The sequence below is a fragment of the Bombus flavifrons genome, chromosome 9, assembly GCF_040668555.2.
Source record: "Bombus flavifrons isolate JBK064 chromosome 9, iyBomFlav1_principal, whole genome shotgun sequence".
Classification (NCBI taxonomy): domain Eukaryota; kingdom Metazoa; phylum Arthropoda; class Insecta; order Hymenoptera; family Apidae; genus Bombus; species Bombus flavifrons.
Window position 1 is genome coordinate 13,155,831 of NC_138450.1, and position 21,988 is coordinate 13,177,818.

The 21,988-nt window shown below is 37.5% G+C and overlaps 1 protein-coding gene across 3 annotated transcripts in view; it reads left to right on the plus strand.

The window, feature by feature from the left end:
* Con (leucine rich repeat protein connectin) overlaps positions 1-21,988 on the plus strand; it is a 350,962-nt gene that overhangs the window by 208,274 nt on the left and 120,700 nt on the right. For all 3 annotated transcript variants that reach the window (XM_069120653.1, XM_069120652.1, XM_069120654.1), the window contains 2 exons: positions 11,085-11,653; positions 16,467-16,960. In XM_069120653.1, coding sequence (XP_068976754.1) covers positions 11,109-11,653; positions 16,467-16,960 — 1,039 coding nt within the window. In that variant the 5' untranslated portion in view covers positions 11,085-11,108. The remainder of the gene's footprint in view (positions 1-11,084; positions 11,654-16,466; positions 16,961-21,988) is intronic.

Consider the following 21,988-nt stretch of genomic DNA (forward strand, 5'->3'; position numbering starts at 1 on the left):
CACAGGCGATATCCGGAAATTTCGTCAGTTGTCCCGGGAAACGATCGACTCGGTATTCCGGAAAATTTTCACGACTGTCGGCCAAGGGATTGCCGTATTTCACGCTCGTTCCTTCGTCTTCCGGCCGGATTATCGGTTCTTATCCGTAAATGCGGGTTCACATGCTTCAAACTACATATTAAAGTTAATAACGCGAAAGTATACGCTCGCGAACCAAACTTCGAGGAATTTTATTTTCTCTTTTTTTTTTCGAGGAATCGCTGTTCCTTGCATATTGACAAAAATTAACATTTCCTAGAAAAGTAGAGATTTTGATCTTGAATGTTATTTATGTTCGACCCAAGATCATAAACCTCTACTTCTAGACTTTATATGGAAAAATTTCTTAAGATCAAGGGAAGTATCTTTTCAGTGGATGATAAGAAATATCTATCTTCCTATTATGGAAGTATCTGTTATGAAAATTACACGATAATACGTATCATGGAAACATGTACATTAAACATACATTATAATACTTAATAATATGACGTTACTTGTTACTGACGTATCACGTGTGTACAGGTATGTTTGCCTATTATAAAAATACCTATTACGAAAATTTATTCTGAAAACATCCATCTCCCCATTAATGTCTATAGTTTGGGAAAAAATATGAAAAAATGGTTATCGATACGTTTAATTTCTCGTTTCAATTTTCTATACAAATTTTTCGTAAAACATTCAAAATCCTTTCCGTTGTCTCTTATTGAACCAGGACTGAAATTGGGACATAATACATCCGAGGACAGTAACAGAGTCAAGAACAGTGAAAATATTTAATGTTTGAGGAAGAGGGACTATGTATGAACCTATTTTTTAATTATTTTGCTTGCTGGTTGAAGAACATTATCCTCTGAAAATTAATGACCCGGGTATTTAGTATTTAGGTCTGTTTTATTGAAAGCATAAATTAGCAAAAATTTGTTGTTTGACGTTGTAAGATTTACTTTATTTACATACGAAGAGGCTGATGTACTTCGAAGAGAGGTAACCATGAACGAAGTATGGAAATTCCCTTTGGGGAATGTAACTTTGTAAAATACGTGTATTTGCATGGAGATTAAAAGATAGAAATTTTATTGAAATACATGGAAAACCCTTTTCAAAGGGGAATCATGTCGTACCATTGCTTCGAGCCTGTAAAATAAAGACCTTGTGACAGAACATTATATGAGTTTCCTGGTGACACGGTACTACATATACAATAAAATAACTTTTTAAAAGATCGAAAATCTCAAAGCATGTAAGCTTTGAAATACACGCTTGTTAAAGGGAAAATTATTATGCGAGTTTCGGTTCTGTAAAAAACAGTGCTTCAAGTGAAATTGTAATCGCGATGCAACAAAGTTGATGAATAATATAAGATTAAAAACTTCGTGCAAGGAAACCATAGCAGTTTCCTGGAAGCATGTATATCATCAGATTAAGTCGCTGTACCAAAAAAATTGAAAATTTACCACAGAATAAAGACATTTAGATGGGCAAATTAGATGGACGATCGATCGATAAATAAAATTTAATTGCTTTAGTATTTTTAGGTAAATATTTTCCGGTGAAAAGTACGCGCCGGTGATTATTTTTATCCATTGTAATTAGGAGACAAAAATTTAATTTTCAATCAAAAACATTTAATTTAGGTTTCAATAACTTTCTTAGAGAAAAACATTTGATCGTTTTCTTCGACGTTCTCGGGCAGATGTTCATTTCCTTGATGTATCTTCCGAACCTATTTTAAAAAAGCGAGACTTTTCTTTCTAAAAAAAGAAAAATCAATTTTCAAAAATACTAAAATTACCATTTTGAGTAAAAACGTTTCCGAAAGTGTCAAGCAGGTACTCGTGTGAAGGGTAGAGATTACGGTGAAATTCACGGGACAATGTTGCTATAGGGACGTTAACGTTCTCTGGGAAATACATATTTTGCGTAAGTGGAGTATGCAAATCGTGTTTGAGAAACATCGTGGTCGGTGGTTTAAATACATACGCGTTCACGGTCGGCAAAGATCGGGAAACGACGTACATCTAGGAAAATTTCACAGCAGGGTGTTCACGATTTAAGTGCACGCTCGACGCTGAAACACGAACTACGTAGAACAGAATTTTGAATAGCGATCACCTAACTGTACAGAGATTAATGTTCGTGGAAAACAGAAATTTTGCCGGGGCGCAGGGGGAGTATGCAAATTTTGTTTGAGAAACACGATCGCGTTAAATCGATGCTTTGGAACGCGACTCGCCTCGTTGAAGATTCGATGTCACTCTTCCGGTATATTTCGATCGTTTAAGGTACAATGGTACACGCGAGTCTCTGAACACTTACGAATGTATATATTATGCGTGTTAGACGAAAAGTTTGGAAATTTCATTAGCGTGTAACGAGCATCGTAATAGGACAGCAGCGTCGTGATTACATCGACAAAATTTGAAATCAAATTGAAAATGTATACAGATATTACGATGATATATTTATAGCAGACGTATATTTAACGATAAATAAGAATAGTTAAAATATTGGTATTACTAGAACACTTTAAAGCACAACGAACAAATAACCCGGCGTCTCCTAACAAATTAAGCACCGAAATCGCATTTCGTTCGTCACCGATCTCCAAGAGGCTACTTCCGGCACAGCCGGCATTCAAGCGCGTCTGGAGCTTATTCCGATAAGATTCTAATTAAGGAGACTTATCGTGGGTCGTCTGCGACCGTGGCTCCGTGTCGAATACCTGCGATTCCTCCCGTCTCTGCCTCCATCCGATTTCCTATTCCGTTGCAACCTTCGGAGCGTGCCTGACTTCCGGATAAGCGCAAGTTTTTCCAACGTGGAGGACGGAACGACTAGCTGGCAAGACGTATCGATCTCTTAACGGGACCGTTGACAGCGTGACTTACGCGGTACCATCGTGATTGGACTAGAGACGTTTCATCGTCGCTTGGATCGATCTGTTTCCGAGATGCGGACGACGAAATTGCCGCAGAGGATTCGCGTGACTTCGCACGCTCCATAGTGCGACAGGGGATTTATAGGCCCGAGACGTGGCACTGTTCTGTGACTAGTTTCCGCGAACTTAAAGATCCCCCGAGTATCTTGAAAGATTACGAAGGTTTCGATTCTCCGTGGATGAATTTCGAGCAAACGAGGTTACTGGAAGTTGAGCTCGTCCGTGGAATTGCTGGATGCAAGGTGGTTGATAGCTTTGGTAATTGCTATGACATTTTCATTTTTCTACTTACTCTTCTTGCGTATATACACTAAATGTAAAAGACATTAGCACAGCATTGGATCTATTGCAGTATTCATATACTACAATAATTGAAGATTCATCCGCAAGAACTGAAAATCTTGGACAAGAAATCTTCATAAGTTTGCGTGAAAACGAATCAATCGCGAGCAAGACCATCCCCTTCCATTCGCCATCGCCCTTCGAATCATTAAAGTCTTATCGAACAGGCTGGAAACGTACCTGGAATACTAATAAACTCGCAGACCATCGATCCCTTCATAAAATTATACGATCCTCGTTGGAATTCGAACGCTCGAACTGCACCGAGCATCTTCGTTGAAACGGAAGTCAGTGAGAGTGGTCCTTAGAACCGGAAACGAGGCCAGATAAGAGAATATCAGTAGAAGACGTGGAACAGCAGCAGGTCCAAGGGTAAAAAATATTAAGGAATACAGTGGAACATTTTACTCTCGATACCTCCTAGTTTCCTCCCTATCTTGCGTCGTTTTAGTCCGCCAATGCCGTTTTAACATTCCACAGACGACGTTTTCGCCTCGTGTCGAGGTAGCGAAATGCGAACTCTGCCGCTTTCTAAACAGGAATCCCTCTGTTGCATGGGATGGCGAATGTGTGTGCAAATCGACACGCAGGCTCGTCGACACACCTTTTCCGCTCTACGGTTGGGTATAAAGGGATGAACGCGTCCTGGTTATTCTCGAGGAATTTCATTTAAAAGTTTCGACGGCACATGCCCCGGCTGCTGGGCCCTTCTCCCTTCTTCTTTCAGTTCTTCTTTCACGTTTAGTATACTAACTGTTTTAGTACAGCTTTTCGTATATTTCTCTTTTCTTTCTAGTTCTCTTTCTTTCTTCTTCCCCCTTTGTTTTTTGAGAATCATGTTCGTATTTGTTACTTTTTCTCTGATACGAGAATAATACTTAAAGTTGATAACGAAATGTCGTTCATAGATATTCGGGTATTTCTAATTTCGTTTATAGTAGGTTTCGTTTACGATATAACCAATAATTAGACCGTGGATTTTTATGCATTCATAGGAAATTTAGAAATGGAAAAATAAAGAAAAATCTGCATTTACATAGCGTATGAAATAGTTGAGTAAAAATCTCTGTGTATTTTTCTTTTCTTTCTCTTCCTGTTTCGGAAATTGCTGTGAGTGGTTGGTATGTCCTTCGCAAGCTTTCATTTCTATATTTCAATGTTTGTTGCTTTAGTTTCGATTTTTTTGTTTCTCAATGATTTTTCGTTCATCTCTGTGTAAACTTGCAGTAGTTCTGTACAGTTGTTTTTACACTGTAGTTTCAATTTCTGTATTGTGTTCTACGATTTTGCGTCCTTTTATACTCTTACGTGTAGTTCTCGTATTCCCATTGCTTTCGTTGGTTTTGCTTTTAGTTTGCCTTATTTTGTTACATTTTTACATTTAATGTTCGACTCCTTTACGTACACAAGCTGCTAGGAGATCTTCTCATTCGTTCGTGCTTCTTTTTAAAGTAAGCTTTCTTGGTTCTTCATCTTCGTTGCACCTGTTCCTTTGCCTGATCTTCACGACGATTTCAACGAAATACAACTACGATTCTAGCGATAAATAAGACTTCTCGCTGTAAAGTCTATGCCACTCTACAATCGTACACGTTTCAGGTAGAGTTGCTTTAACTTTTAAAAACATCAACCTGATTGTAACATAACAAGTAGAATTTTTCTTTTATTTCAACTAAACTTTCAATTTTGCGAAACGATCTCTTCATTCAATCGTGTTTGTATTATAACTTCTTTGGAGTACCATTCATCGACGTAGCTTCTAATTAAGCACGTTTCGACGTCAACTTGATCTATTAGCTACACTGGAAACTTTGTATATTCGTTTCAAGCGTACAGTAGTGTTTTATAGCTTTTACTTTGAACCATCTCCAACTCTTCTCGTTACCCACGTTCGTTGTACCAATTTGACGGATAATATGCGACGAGTTTTAGAAAATGTTCTATTCTCCTCGTGAAAGAAATCTTTTAACGGAAGATTTTCCGAAAATATTTTCTTGATATTCAATTTTGTAAGTGGGATGCTGTAAAGCTTTTTCAGCTAAAAACGTGCAGCGTTTACTCGAATATTTCTTGCATCGAATGTACACGACAAATATTTCATAGATGTCTTTTAACGAAAGTAGAAATTAAGAAAATTCGCCATATTGTATGACAATTTGAATTATGAGAATTAGAGGATTAACATTATTGAATCGAAGGAAGCATTTCCAGTCAGATAACACGTCGAAGCTGCCGGTGAAAATGGATTTCTTCCGATTTCCGGCCGTTCTTCGATCCGTCACCCTCTCTGTATCGAGATTACACGCAACTTTAAAAGCATTGCGATTAGTCGATCATTCCTCTCTGGGCGTAAATCGATTTCAACGGCAAGCCACGAAATCTTTGAACGCGGAATTTTTGGCAGCCGAGGAATTTTCCAGGTGGTGAATATTGCCAGCGAGATTCCCGTGGTTTCGGTTTCGAAATCATGAAATCTGACGGTGAATCGGCGAATTAATAAATTGAATTGTACGATAACGCGCGTTATGCAGGAATTCCACCGAGATACTTTTCTCTGTTCGTTGTCGAAAGGGATTTATTTATTTATTTATCGTGACAGGGATCGTTAGTCCGGCCCCGTTTTATAAACCGGGGGCTTGATTTTCATTTTGTCGCTCGCTTGTTAACTTCGTTGCCATTTATAAAGTGTATAATGCTCGAAAGTTGGCCAGGAAGAGGGAGAAATGATGATCGATCGGTAAACGCGGTTTTAAAGCAGAACTCGTGCGCTTTTACTTTCTCTTACTCGTTGTATGTAATGGATTTGTTCAATTAGAAGAGCTGTTGCCGTCTATTTCTGTGTCGTCTTTCGACAAAATAGTACCAAACTGCACTAAAATTAAAACGTGACTTCTTGTTTTCGCGAGAATATTTTCATTAGGAAGTTTATGAATATTCAAATTGTTTTACCGCTTTGGGGATTAATCTATAATCCCTTATTTATTATTTAGCGAACCAGCGATGAATTTATTTTTAGCGTACTTGCTTTGCAAGTAATAAGTGATGACGTATTTTACTTTTCATTTGTATATTTTTAATTCTTCATTCATATCGCATTTATTTTCTGAAGGATGCTAGAGATATTGAATTTTGAATATGTTGTTAATACAAATATATTTACTTTGCTTTATAATATATATCCACAACTATATTTATTTCATTGTGAAATCGATTTTCTTCCCGAGTCGTATTTCTTATTTATATCGTCACTATAATTAGGATTATACGTCTCGAATATCTTTGGAAAATTTCGAGAACGACAGACCTAGAAACGATCGAGGAAGAACATTCACATTCCGTATAGAATTGTATTATACTTACATTAAAAAATTATGTAATGTACCTGTGTTATATAATTATACTATGATTGTTTACAAAATTCTATCTTCCCTTTGTTCTTTCCCAAAAGAATATAAGATTATGAAAAATGTTACAAGATTCCGTTCCAGGTAGGCGTTCCATTCCAATGAATCATACAATGAGAGCAATTGAGTCATACAGAAGACACGATAAACGTCATACAGGGCAATGACTTGATTACAGGGAAGTCATTATGTATTCTGCTGATAATATCAAGATAATATCAAGTATTCCTAGAAAAAAACAGAGTTGATCATGTCGATTCTATAATGGGAAATTGAACCCTAAATCTTTTTTTTTAGTTGGATGAATTTTACACTTAATTCTCATTGAGAATTATAAGTAAATTTTTCTGGCGCGGTACTATATCGTGTTTAATAAACGTTTATCGTGTGTTTGGTTCTAGTCGAATCTAGTGCTTAAGTCTAAAGGGTAATGTCTTTTCAGCCTGCGGATCTGATTCGACGTGCCAAGTAATCGAGTAACTAGCGGGTTTTGGTGGTTGTTAACTCCTATGTTATATCTGTTACAGAATTTGGATATTTCTTCTTTGACTGTGGGTATCTTGAAGTCGCGATGTATCGTTTCGTTGGTAACATACCAAGGTGCATCTATCAAGTATTTTAGAGTTTTCGATTGGAATCGTTGAAGAATTTCTATGTTGGAATTACTTGCTCTTACCCATAGTTGGATTTCATAGGTCCAAACAGGTTTTAATATATGACCTTATATAGCATTATTTTACTCTGCACGCTTAAGTTGGAACGTCTGAGAACCCTAAATTGATATAAAATTGATCGTCTGCTCTCAAGTGTCAACGGTTCAATGAACCACGAAGAATGCAGTACCAAGACGCGGTATAACGTAAACAAAATGCCGAAAGTGTCCCTCATGCATCACGCTGTCTGCACAATTGCGATTTCCATTGGTATCCTGGTTAGAGGTTAGCGAAGGGAAGAGAGGGATTTTCCTTGTTTCGAAGACCTCAAAAGCTGAGCTCCGCCTACGTCTGCTTCGAGCTTGTCTCCTCTCCGTTCTCTTTCCTAGATTCTCGCGTAATGCCGACGATAAATCCTGGGTCTCTCGCTTCTTGCCTAAGTGCTGGCGAAGCAACCAGTTTCCATCCTTAAATTGTGTCCCTTGAAACTATGTTAGGGGAGTCGTTGCGGAGGTTAATCGGTCAGAAAGATTCTCCGATCTTATATCGGAGAAGCTTGTTGACTGTATTCGATTCGACTTTTTCGTCCCGAGTTTCTTGCTCATTGCTATATTGGTCTGTAACACGGATTCCTTGAAATTGATTGATATTGATAGCATTTTATTTATTGGCTATCTTTATTACGATAGAAAATTGAAGTTCGAGGAGAATTTTACACGCGAATAAAAATACGACACGATATACGTGTACAATATCTTATGTAAGTAGGAAAAGTAAATATAACAGGTTACATAAACGATATGTTATGAGAATGCTTACCAGACACGTTATTTTTAAATGGACTGCGGACTGTTACACGTGTATGGGAAATTTAAAGCTGCGAAATACATAGAATGCATATAATGTGCAGAAATGTAGAAAAATTCGGTTCGGTATTTTGAAAATAATATCTGCAGATTACCAACAACCATCAAGCTTTAACCACAGTACCCGATTGTAGTATTCAGGAGCTAAATTCATGTAGAAATCTTACGCACAAAAATCGCTTACACGTGATCCAATGAGAGCATTCGTAGTAGGCAATTCGGTCAATCCAAATGAAAATCTCTTGACCGATGTCTGACTTGATGCGATTTGACCGTACCGAGTTTGAATCGAGCTTAATTCGGGAAACTCGAACGTTCAATCAAAAACCGACCATCTACCGTATTGTTGGTGCGTCGCGTGTTAATTGGAGGACTCGCAAGAACGAGCGTGTGCGTGAAATCGATAGCCGGTGGTTGATTGCACGATCAAAAATTAAAGGTCCCATACAGGTTTCGTGATCGCTGGATTTTCATCCAGCTGATTTATTCCTTTCTCTACAGCGAGCCACGACACGAAAATACGTATTCTCTGGATCCTCAGACGTTTATGAATAGTTGGTTGGCATAAACGCTTTGAACGTGCGCCACGTGTCCAGTTAGCCGGTTGGCACACTATAAAAAGCATAATGCAGGGGTTGAAATGAAACGCAGAGATCGTTCGTTGTACGCGAAGCAGCGTTTTTAAACGCGTTATTATTTATACGCTGTGTAAAATGGTAATCGCGAGGACGGAAACGTGCAACAGCGTCGCCTTTTTTCGTGCACGCAAACTCAGCTGGGAAAAAGAGACCAGACTCGGCTTAACGATTCTGTTTAATGGACCGTCTTGTGTAACGTATGGCGACACAGCGGTTAATGTTTTTATTTTCGCGCCACGCGGGATGCGACCGAGCCACAGGTATTCAACGTGAATTTTCAATTATAAAATAGATGGGTGCAAACAGAGGCTGAGCAAGTGGGAGCTTCGCCCCTTTCCGCGTTGTCGCGGGAATAATAAAAAAAACGGGCGTGGATAAAAACGCGATGCAGTAAGTCGACCGTGCTTGACCCAGGCGATATATTCGATACACCTTACGAGCTAACAAATTTCCTGCTGGTCTGAAAAACGGGCAGAGTTTATTATTTTTCGATTATTATACGCTTTTTTATTTCTGTGTTAGGATACATCGTTTGATCAGAAAGAGGAACTAGAGCTTAAAACTAGCAAATAAATGACTAGGATGAATTTTTAAACGTTTGTATATTAAAACACGTGGCTATATTTACTCGATTATTCATCGATCAAGATACTTATTATTAGGTTACCCAAAGACTCGATTACTCGTGGATCAGAATGCTTTGATAATTTCATCTGCCAATATTCGTGTCTGAAAATATTCGTCGTCGATCGAATAGCGTTTCTTATATTAGGTTGTCCGAATAGTTTCTTTCGTTTCATAAGACGCAAATAGACGAACAACAATTTCCACTTTATATTATTTTATTGGATTAGGTATAATCCATTTCGTTATATTTCCATTATTACGTTCGCGTATAATTCAATAAACTAATATAAAACAAACAACATTGTGCGTCTATTTTTTCCTTATAAAACGAAAGCAACTTTTCGGACAACCTAATAAGAAGCGCGGTGTATATCCATCGGTTTGATCCCGTCACTTTGTAGCATCCTGTACAAAACAAGAACACGTGGTTGTCAAAGGAAGAGACGGAAGACAGAATCCAGACACGGAAAAAGAACTTGCGAGTATTTTTCACGCTCGTGAAGCGAAGATGACCGCGAGAATACACCCACGCGGGAGCGGCTTGCGAGACGAGGCGATGCCGGACGTCGACGGACGCCAGTTTGAAAAATAAAGACAAACGAAACGCGGTATTATGCGAGCGTTCCGCTCGGAATGATAATTTTTCAAAGAGTTTCTCGCGAGCCGCTGTCCTTTTCGGGTCGTCTTCGTTTTGCGATGGAGAAAGTGGAAAGAAAAAAGCGTGGCGTCGACAAGTGAAAGGTTCTCTCACACATGTCCACGCGGCCGTGAACTCGCCTTCCTTTCCCTCTTCCTGTTCCCCTTCGTTTACCTTTTTCACGGCCTTTACGCCCCCGAGCGCCCAGCCTTCTTCCACCTTACTCTACTTTTTTCTTTCCACTTTCTACGGTCCTAACCTATTCCGCCTTTGTTTCGTTGGCTCTCGACTAGATCTTTCTGGGCCGATGAAGCATGATCGCATTCACCGTTAGAGCGATAACGCGTAGTTCGAGGAAGGTACGAAGGAATAGGGTGAATCGTCATACGCGAATGGAAGAAATTTATGTGGAGGCTTTTGGTGATTTGATAATTTTATGATACTATAATGGTTATTAAAAGGATAATATAATAACCGTACAAAAATTGATCGCAACAACGATGATAAAACGAGCAACAGAAAGTTACATACTTTTTTTCCATTCACAAAGTTTCCGAATTTGATCGAAATTGTAGTTCGTCGTTGTTATAAAAATCGTACCGACGAACGATCCAATCATAGATTACTCTATTACAATACAATAATCGATTAATCGCACTATCAAATTTCTAGAATCTACATTTTACGCCGTTCCATTTACAGAATCCAATCGCCGATATCCGCAGTAATTAATCCGAAAGCGCGATGTGTACCGTGTCCAACGACAACACAAAGCATCCCATGTATCTTCCGCTGTATATTTCATCAGCGCTTAATAATTCTATTATCGTTAATATGCCAGCGGCACAACCTCCATATCTCTATCGATAACCCATACATAATTGATCGATCATAACCAGAAACAATTTCCAACAAGTAACTTCTCTGCTTCCAGATTCGTTGTAGAGCGACGATCAAGATGAAACAATTATCCTGGATCTTTCTTCAGCTGCTGTTTCTGACCTCGATGTTTCCTTCGAGCCTGTCAGCCTCGACGAGGTCTCGGGGCAAGAAGAAGGTCGCCAAAGAGACGAAAGAAGTGAACATCTGCGCGATCGAAGGCGTACAGGCTCCTATGTACTGTTACTGCGATAACAATACCATTAGAAACGCCACGGAAGCCACTTGCGTCGTGTTGAGCCCGTTCAGCATTAACGATCCAACGTGGAATTACTTCACCTCGCAGATCTACTTACAGAAGCTAAAGTTCGTGGTTCGAACGCCAAACGGATTGGAATACATACCGGTTCAACTGCTGAGACAGCTGAAGAACTTGCAGAAGATCACGTTCCAAGATGCCAGCATCGAGGAGCTGAAGGAATCCGCGTTCTCGAACCTTCCTACGATCACAGAAATCGATTTGAGCACGAATTCCATTTCGACGCTGAGGACGCACGCGTTTGAGAACTTGAAGAATCTAACGGCGATCTTCTTGAACTCGAACCGGATCACCGAGATCAATAGGTAGGATCGTTCTTTATTTTGTTAAGCTTTGTTTTAAATTCCTTCGCGCATTTATATTTGGCATGTTTCGAGTAGGAATTTTTTAGAATGACAGTCATTGAGAAATAATTTTAATAGTTTTATATTTGAGAAAATATCTTTGATAAATGATCGAAGTTATCGTAGATAAATGGCTACCGAGGAATAATCTTAGTAATTCGAGATCAGCTTTTTTTTATTTGAGAAAGCACCGACAATTAGACTACTTCATCTTGTAATTCATATTTTTACGAATACGACTAAAATAGTAGACACTAGACAGGCATCTGTTTCGCTTACAAAATATTACAAGAGATACTATACTTTGGATATTTTGTATATTTTTGCATATCAGCTCCATTATTCTCTGCATTTTTCTATCTAAATCCCCTTTGAATCTTCCATAAATGCATAAGAATTCAGAGTCTACCGATAACCTATAGTACTCAAATATTACTTGATAAGAAATAATTTCAATAATTCCGACTAGACGATTATCAAAGTTCACATTGGCAAAAATATTTTTGTGATAAATAGTAAAAGTTACTGGAATTGAAATAACTTTCATGATTCGAGGTTGCTCCGCTGTTAGCTAAACAGTTACCTGAATTGGTTAAACAAGAATCGCTGGTTGCAATTTACCACACATACACGTCGTTCGATGATGTTCGAATATCTCCTTTCCTCACCCTTTGTAATTCCGGCTGATTCGTTCAATTACGCTCTATTACGGAGTCTGAGCTCGAGTAAAGTGAAAATGTCTTCCTCGAAGGGAGCGTTTTACGAGCCGACTGCATAAATTGCCGTGGAATTTCGCGATGCGCGGAGAATTCGCGTTTCGGAGAATCAGAGGACTCCTCTAGCAAATCGAATCGACTCCTCGCGTTAGAATGTCTCGAAATACGCAGTACGCGATGTGTTCGCTTCATTAATTGTCGATTAGGCGATTACTGACTACATATAACCTGTGATTAAATATACGTTATCGCGTTCAGGAAAATTTAACAATAATTTGATTAGTTATTCATTAGTAGAGTTATGAAACTTTATTTTCGAGAGATTCGATAGTTGTTCGTTACTGGGCCGATCGAAATACTCCACCAGCCTGAGTTCTTGTCCTAATGAATATTCTGTTCATCAATTTCTAACGTAATTTTCATCGTTACTTACGTCTTTCATATATGCGACAATTTATTCATTCTATCTTTCGTACAAAGTCTTTGCTTTACTTTTTTAAATATTTTTATAGCGTATTCATAATCTAATTGTAATCTAATATTTTCTTCCTATCAGAATGCTTTATAAAGATGGAGCAAAGCGATATATATACATCTGTAACTGTCTGTTTTTCCTGTGGTAATTGATGGGGTAAAAATGAATAAACCGAGCAAAATAGTTGATTGTCGTAAACGGATAAAAGGTTGTGATAGTTTGTTAGATTAAATTATTATCTTGTTGATCCCTTGGGGGCTGTATGGTAAAGTGTTAAAGAATGATGGAAGCGACGAAGAATTATGAAGTATTTAATTCCACAACGATACATTAAAAGTGACAAAGAACGAGTCATTAAATATGTGTCTCGTCTTTTTTTACTTTTTGTTCGTTCAATTCATAGATAAATTTTATACGATATATTTTATAACATAGAACGCGTAATTCAACGCTAGAGATATTTTCAGTGTCCATTAATTAAATACATTAAGTTATGAAAGATAATATAGCAGATATTAGCATAGATATTAGCAGGTAATATATTCCTTGATAAATTTGGACAAATTATACTAGGTATTATTTGAAATGATATAAATACATAAAATAAAATACATGTGATTAGTTCATGAACAAAGCTGCAAATAGAATATTTATTAGAAGATAGGAACACAATGTTTGACTAAACCTTGACCTGTTTCACTTACACGCTTCAGTCCTCTTCACTTCATTTTCTCTTATATGTGTGTAAGCACAAGTTAAAAATTGTACTCGTGATACTCATAGCTTTCGACTAAAGTCAAAGTTGTTTTAATGAAATAACATAATGACAATTTAATAATGGAGATTAAGTCGAGCAATGTGTACTACGCGAAATGATCAATTACATTTACACGACAAAGTGAACAGAGTTTATAAAGTGCACCTGGCAATTAAGAGTTAATCGATAAAACACAGTTAACCGGTTAACCAGTTAACACAGCTCCATTCGTGTGTACCAACCACATTAACGTGATCAGAGCAAACTTATCGAAGTCGTTAATAAACAATTGAATCAAACAATCCAAGTTTAGCTCACCGATGAAATTAATGGAACGCAAATATGACTGATGTGAAAGCAAAACAAAATTCTGTTTGTACCTACCGGGTAATACGCTAGAAACAGATTCTGCTCAAATCTACCTACCTAACTTTATTGTCAAAGTAATCGAATCTTTCGAACATATTTTGCGATATAACAAATTACAGTAATTACGAGTTCAATTAATTAAATCGCTATATTTGAACAACCAACGACAATTTACGTGATACATCGCCTGTGTGTACAGAACGTACTGTAATTGGAAAAAGTATGCCTTTTAATTACATTCTAGATAATTATTTGAATAAATGAAATTGTAATATTTGGACAACCAACGACGATTTTCCATTTATCTGATAAAGTTTACGCGTATGCACGCTGTAATTAAACAAGCGTAGTCTTAATTCGATGGTCAAAGTCCATACATTGTCATACTTGTCGTACTTTCAAGATTCTGATTAAACGAATGAGAAATCTAGAAAGCGAACAACGTTGCCAGCATTCGTAACGGTATATGCATTATGATTTCCTATCTGGCGTGCAAAACGCGACTTGGGGTGCATACCGAACGCATTATCAGGCGTCGAAAGTTGCAACTGGCGGCTCGTTATCGACGAAAAGTCTAAGGGTGTCGCGCGCGTGATCGCGCGAGTACTTGCAATCTCTGCATCACGCCGCGCCCTGTAACATCATAAATAATCGTTGACGCTCGATATGAATGCAGTCACGCGATAGAAACGCGGACAATAAGGCGGGGAATCTCGATCGCTCGACTTTCGTCTAAACGCGGTCGCTTAGGGTAAACGCGGATAGACGACAAAAGATTGCTCGATGGGGGAGTATCCTGCCTCTGTGTAGATTTCTCGAGAATATTCCGAAGGGTTGAAAGGTACCGAAGCGGAGAATATGCGGGTTTAATTGATCGAAGGGTAGGATTAATCGTTGGAAGTGTTTCGAGAGTGTTTTAGAAGTACTTAGGTTGATTGATTTTTTATCTCGCGGCGAGTGACGTGTTTTAAATTGATTTCAGATTACTTTTCAGTCTTCTTAAGATTGGCCCGAGATAAACTAGTGATTTTATTTTTATATATAAAGGGGAGCGACAAATTTATGTAAATCTACTTGAATTTTATAGGCCGATGAAAAGCGTGGAAATAAATAATCTGTACGTTTTAAATTTTCTCAGGATCGATGTGAGGCAAGATAGGAATTGGAAATTACCATGTGATTATATTTTTATTTTTGAAGGAACGACTGAAAAATTTCTACGATTTTACTGTATATTTATCGAACGAATTTTGTAGAATGAAGACGTTTGACCCGTATCGAGTTGGTTCTATACGTAATAGTTTACGAGATGCTTAATAATGAGGATCGCGTTTTATGTGCCGATACACGAAGCATTCGTGACTTTACTGCTGCTTCAAGGAAAGATATGGACCGAATAGCTGTAGTAATAGATTTATATTCCTGTAGGAGCATTACGTATATTCTTTCTTTACGTTCAATATCACTCCCGTTAAAGATACAATTTATATATTTCGATAAAAAGCATAGTAGTTCTTATTGACAAATATTTTAGAAATCGCGACGTGTCCGTACAAAATTTCAACGTGATTCACTTCTTTTATCTATCTATGAAACTTAGTAAGAACATACTTTATGATGTAAAAATAATTCATATACCTTATTTATGAATAAATACAATTACTATTCTAAAGTCGTTATTTCAAGAAATAGATTATTCTTCCGTGTAATATTCTTTCTGTAACTTATGAGCTTTGAAAAATGCTTTCTGCTTTATTCTATCCAGTATCTGGAACAGTATTCGCTATTGTATCTCTTCTACCACTTGCCCTACTATTTTATAGAATTCTTTCTCCTGTTATTTCCCTCGGCACTTCTATCACATCGATTCTCCGAATTGCCATATAGTTAAAAATAAAAATATTAAACATTGAAATATAAACATATCAAATTCCATTTTTTACTCTACGTAACACTACGTATCTACCGCGTTTAATCCAATACGAATCACGCGTTATCTTTTTCTAAAAGTTCCAAGTTCCTCGCAACAAACCACTCGGAATCATTCGAGCCGAACCACAGTAGCAACTTCAAATCACAACCATCAAAAGTCAGCAACATCGTCCTTCTTGAAACAAAACAACTGCTCCTTAAGGAGCGCATCCCTATCAACGTCGAAGCTCCGACATCGATTCGATACACCAAGTATGTCGTTCGTGTTGCGCGGCGCCATTAACACGGTCATAAAGCATCCTCCTCGTGCAACTTTTTCCTGGAACCTCTGTCTCTTCCATCATTCTCGCAGCTCGTCTTGTCATCTTCGTTTAGCCCAGCGATACGATGGCTGCTTCATTCCAGACCCAGTCAAAATGTTGAAATTACCCGTTCGGGTAATTTGCATAGAAACGAATTGATTATTTAGGACTTTTTGAATTGGTTATTTTAGGAAGTTGTTAATTCTGCACGTTCAATTTCCAGAGACACGTTCGTCAATCTACCATCGCTAAAGATACTCTCCCTGAACGGGAACAACATCAGCACGTTGCACGACAAGGCGTTCAAACATCTGACTACTTTAGAAGAACTGCAGCTGGTCGACAATCAGATCAAAGTCATCACCGCGGACAGTTTCCACGGTTTGAGAAGTCTACTGAAGCTGGACATGCGTAACAATTTGATCGCCATGATTGGCGATAGAACTTTCATCGAGATGCCCTCGTTAAGACAGCTGGACCTCGATCAAAACGAGATTGAGTATATTTCGGAGAAGGCGTTGGACGGAATGAGGAATTTGAAGAAGTTGAAGCTCAGTGAAAACAAGTTGGTCACCCTGGAACCGGATTTCCTGGCCGGTGCACCGGGAGTGTACGTGCTGGACTTGAGGGATAATTCGCTGAAGACCTTGACCTTCGATAATATCAAGCCAATCGTGACGAATTTATACAACAGCAGCAGCCAATTCTACCTGAGCGGTGAGTGACGGTTTCGTTCTACGTTTTTTAGAAAGTTATCCGATTTTGAAATTCCTGTTGATTCGTTGACTAAATATAAAGAATAGTAGGAAGTGTGTTAAAAATTGTGCACGGCGTTTTAATAAACTATAAGTTTGGAATAATTTGCCGGACATCTACGAGCTCGAGCAATAATCCTATAAAGCGTGTCAATTACATACTCGATTAGAAAACCGAAATTGCTGAACGTCACGAAGAAGGTATAAAAATTCTGAACTAGAATAATCCAGGATAGAAATTCCATAAAAATAACGAGAACCGGAGATTACGGAATGGCGATCGACTTTGGTGACCGCAATTTTACGATCGGCAAAAATTCAACTCTCAGCGGAACTCTGACGAAAAGCCCGTAACAATTTTATGGAGACCCTCCAGGTCGAATACTTAACACCTAATACACCTATAAAATCGCCGGTCAGGAAATTGAGATTCATCGTTCGTAATTGGTTGATGAAAACTCTGCAACTTTCTTCTCGTTGACGCTTAATAGATAATTTTCTAACGATCCTATAATGGCCGTCGTTAAGGGATATCCCACGCGAATATCTGAAATCTCTTTGGTCGACTTACGCGCCCGGTAATTGCCCTTTAGCCGAGCGATCGGGATACGATGTTATCGTGCCTGGAAATCTTTAATTTTCATGGTTAAACGAGCGATGCGTGCCAATTTTCTGACCACTCGAGGGTTGCAACCCCCATGCCACGGTACCTTCCCCATTCTAACGATTATCTGCTATTTTACTGGCCGACTTATCCGTGTGAATATGTCGCCAAACTATGCCTTCTTCTGCATTCTCGACAATTGCTTTCATTTCTCTTTTTAATTTTTACTTCATTCTACATCGCTCACAAGTATGCAGAAGCATTTTGTTTTCAGAATTCGCGTGAAATACGTGCTGTTTATTTTGATATCAATAATATTATGTTGTATGATTAATTACTGAATGATTAATTTGCTTTAAAATAACACGGGCTGTTATTTTAAAAAAGCAACCAGAAAATATTAATAATTTTTTTATACATTTTTACAAATATTTCTCAATTGTTTATAATGTAAATGTACATATGTTTTGATCAGTTTCTATTGTCTTTACAATATCCCGCGTATTTCTATGAAATATTTGCTGAAAATATATTCGTGTGTGGATACAATCGAAATATTCGGTTGGTTCGTTATCTGTTCTCTAATTAAGAAAGATTCGAGACTATTTTAGTAAATATATGTCGTGTGTTTCATCTTGGTAATCGTGGGGTTAATGGGAGGCAAGTTTAGGAGGAGTTCTAATGAGTTTCGCTTCGCTTTCGTAAATTTAGATTTACTCGAGTTTCACTTAGGTAAATTTGTGCGGCTCACGAAAAAGAAAAAATCTCCGCGAGTAAATCATGTATGATTAATTCCGTTGCAATTACGGCATGTTCAAACTAAACAAAATATAAGAGAAAAAGTAAAAGGTAAGTAGAAGGAAGTTTCTTTACCGAAGGAAAGTTCTTCTTCGAAAATCTCGCGAGGAAAAGAGATAAAACGTTCGTGCACGATGCAAACCTATTCATAAGTATCAGGATTCCTGTCGTCCTTGCGCAAAACGTCATAGTTGATCAATCGTTGATTGTTGTGGAAGCACAATCGCAATTTTCTTTGATCTCCTATTTTCAAATCGAACACCCTGCATTAATCAGGATTTCGCACGAAGAATTTCGTACGAGAAATCCATTTTTGTTGATTGTCCAATTTCCTTTCAAAATACACACGATTAATTCTAAGATCAAATAAAACGAGAGAAATTGCCGTAATACAAAGTTGATGGGTAAAATGGATTTTTAAATCGTTCTGCTGTAAAAGACACGTACGAGACCTTTACAGGCTAATATTTCAAACGAGGTTTAATAATTTGTCAGGTTTACCTCGTTTTTCTCTAGATGTTCTGATAGTCACGAACAGACGTGTACATGGAACAAAACCTACAAGTTTCCATCGACTCGTCGTAGGCGCACGTGCATCGCGATCAAATCTCAATGAAATACCTCCGCAATCCTTCATCTCGTGGCCTGACGAACGATAAAAGGATAAAAAAAATAAAAAAAAAAAAGAAAGGATTATTTCCCATCGGAGCCGGCCCCTCTAGTTTGAAATGTAAATAATCCCTGGCAAAATATTTCCAAGCGGCGTGCAGTTTCCGATATCGCAGAGGTTGGTCTGTCTCTCGCAGCGCGTTCTATCCATCCTGAAATTACCATAGAGCGGCAAAAAGGCCACCTCCGACCATTGTCTGTCTTTTGAGAAGCGCAACGATAACTGTGGTCTGCCTTCAATCGCTCAACACTAACGATAAGTCTCGTATAGTTCCGAAAATGTTGTCTTCTCAAGACTACTAGCCTCGCTGCACCAACTGTATCAGTTGTATCACGGTTATTCTTCAGCTTTTGGAATCTCGTCTCGTAGACGTCACACGTTCTTATGGTAATTTGCCATTAAATACGACTGCCTGAAAAATTATGTGAACCAAGTTGAGAGAAGAGACAACGAGAGAAGAGATGCAAATATTTGAAATGTCGAAACATTAAAAAAGATAGACTAAAAAGTTGTTGATAACGAGCGTTTGAAGATTCTTTCGTACAATTGTAACCAACATCACCTTACTGTGATCGAGATATAGCAAATTTGATGCGTCATATTTTGATTAATATTACGTATCTTCGATAACACTGTACATCTAAAACTTTATCCATCTCATCTGCGAGAATTCAACGATATAAATAATTGATTCCTCTATTATTGACGGTTTTAAAAACATCGAATGTGTATCCAGCGACGAACATTCACCGAAGTGATGGGACTCTAAAATTCGCGGAAATTCAATATTTTTCTGTAAAAAAAAACATCGAAAGAAATATCACGAAAATTCTAATCATGAAAAACTGATAGAGAATCCTCGAAACGCACAAAATTCTAGGATACACTGTGATATTCTACGATATATCGAGCTTTAAAAAACATCCGTCTACTTCTTTCGGTATCCCCAGAAATAGCCAAAATACATGTTCGAACTACAAGCAGGCCAGGGGAGTTTCAAGTGTCAAAACGTTTTACGGGGCTGCAAAACTTGCTTTCGTACCGAACGAGTTAATTGAATTGGACGAGACAGGCCGAAAAGCTGACCAACTTCCTGGCAAATCCTGTCCAGGACGACGATTTCGCGGCAAGAAATTTCGAAAAGCATAACTTTAATAAGAAAACCGATGGACGTCAGACAGTGGGTCGTCGACCCTCTAGCACTTGACAGCTTCGAATGCGGGTACCGTAAGGTTTGGGGATAGGAAGGAAGAAGTAAAACGAGACGATTTTCAGAACGAAGTTTCTAAAGAAGGCAAGAACTTCCTGGTGGAACTTGCATATTCATGATGACACTTGGTAGAACGTTCGAGTATTTTTTATTTTTAATGTTCCAATTAACGAATCTATAATCGTGGAAATTCTTTATTTGGTTATGCTTCCGGTTTTATTTGTACAACGTCTGGAAAGACATATGGCACGATTCGAGACGATGTTTAGATTCGTCGAGTTCGCGATTTTGATATCACTCGATGGTTTCAGTTATTCCGTCTCTCAGTAATGTCACATTTTTTATCTGTTATTTCATTGTTTCGTCCTTAATGGATTTATATGACTTGCAATTTGCGGAAAAGAAGAATGACCTGTTATGTGCAAATATGTTTTGCCTTTTTAAAACGGGCAGTAAATCCAATAAGTTTTGTATGATACCAATGGAATATCAATGTCGTGGCAATCAATATTTTGATAATATTCAGCGATAGGTGAATAAAAAAACATATATTTAATCGTTAAAAATGTGCAACAAATAAAAAACAATGATACCAGTTAACAGCGTATCGAATTTTACGGTTGTTCTCCTGTAAAAGATAGAAAGTGATCTTCGTTTATACTAACGCGTTTCAAGTTTGTGATTAATAATAAATATCGAAATAATTCGAAGCCAAAGATTCTTTGTGTTAACACAGAACACAGATGTATTTTTCACTCAATTTTTCAAGTATTTAAACCAACATTCTGATTATTATCAATGTAACTTTAAAATCGGATAATAGACGAAACGTATGACTTTTCAATATCGCTTGCATGCAATTTTAAAGAGCACGGACTTTACGAGCCGATAAAACGATTATGAAACAAATGGAGCCGAAAGTAACAATGATAATTTTGGTATTATATTGCCAAACGAAATACCTTGATGATAATGATAATACTTTTAATCAATGTTTGAACAGCGAATTCAATTAAGGATGATCATTTCGCTGAAGCAGTATACCTGAAACGTATATTGAATTAAACGGCTTTAATATTAACTCGCCTCGTCTAATTTCGGCAATGTAGTGATCATCAATTAATATTAACAGATAGAATTGAATCGAACGTTATTACACACGGATAAAATCTTCTTCCTTATATAATAAAATTATTAGATATTATTATTACATTGGTAATGCATATATGCAATGTCATATCTGCACGTACATAATTAATAGCTTAATTAATCCTTAATCAATAGCTTCAAATCTTAATAATTTCTTCCAAATATCATATAATTAATAGAAGTAACTTTCGTATGATTTAAAACACTTTTCCAATATCTTTTAGGAAAAATGAAAAAATTAGTTTTTCACGCTTCTTAGATGCACTTTTTTTCAAGCTGTATTTGGAAAAATATAAAAAAGATAGAATGTAGTGAGAAATAGTGGGGTTCGTTCAGTTTATTCGACAGCCGGTAACAGCCATATATTATTATCTAATTTAAAATAACTATCATGCACGGATATAAAATTCATATAAAGTTCTCTAATTTATTAAAACTCGCAGATATCGATATCTCAGATATCTCACATATTCGAAATCTTTCGACCTCTTCTACGAAATCTCTCGAAATCTTTCTATTCTTCAACGAAAAATTAATGGAACGTTTTAGAAACTCCAAT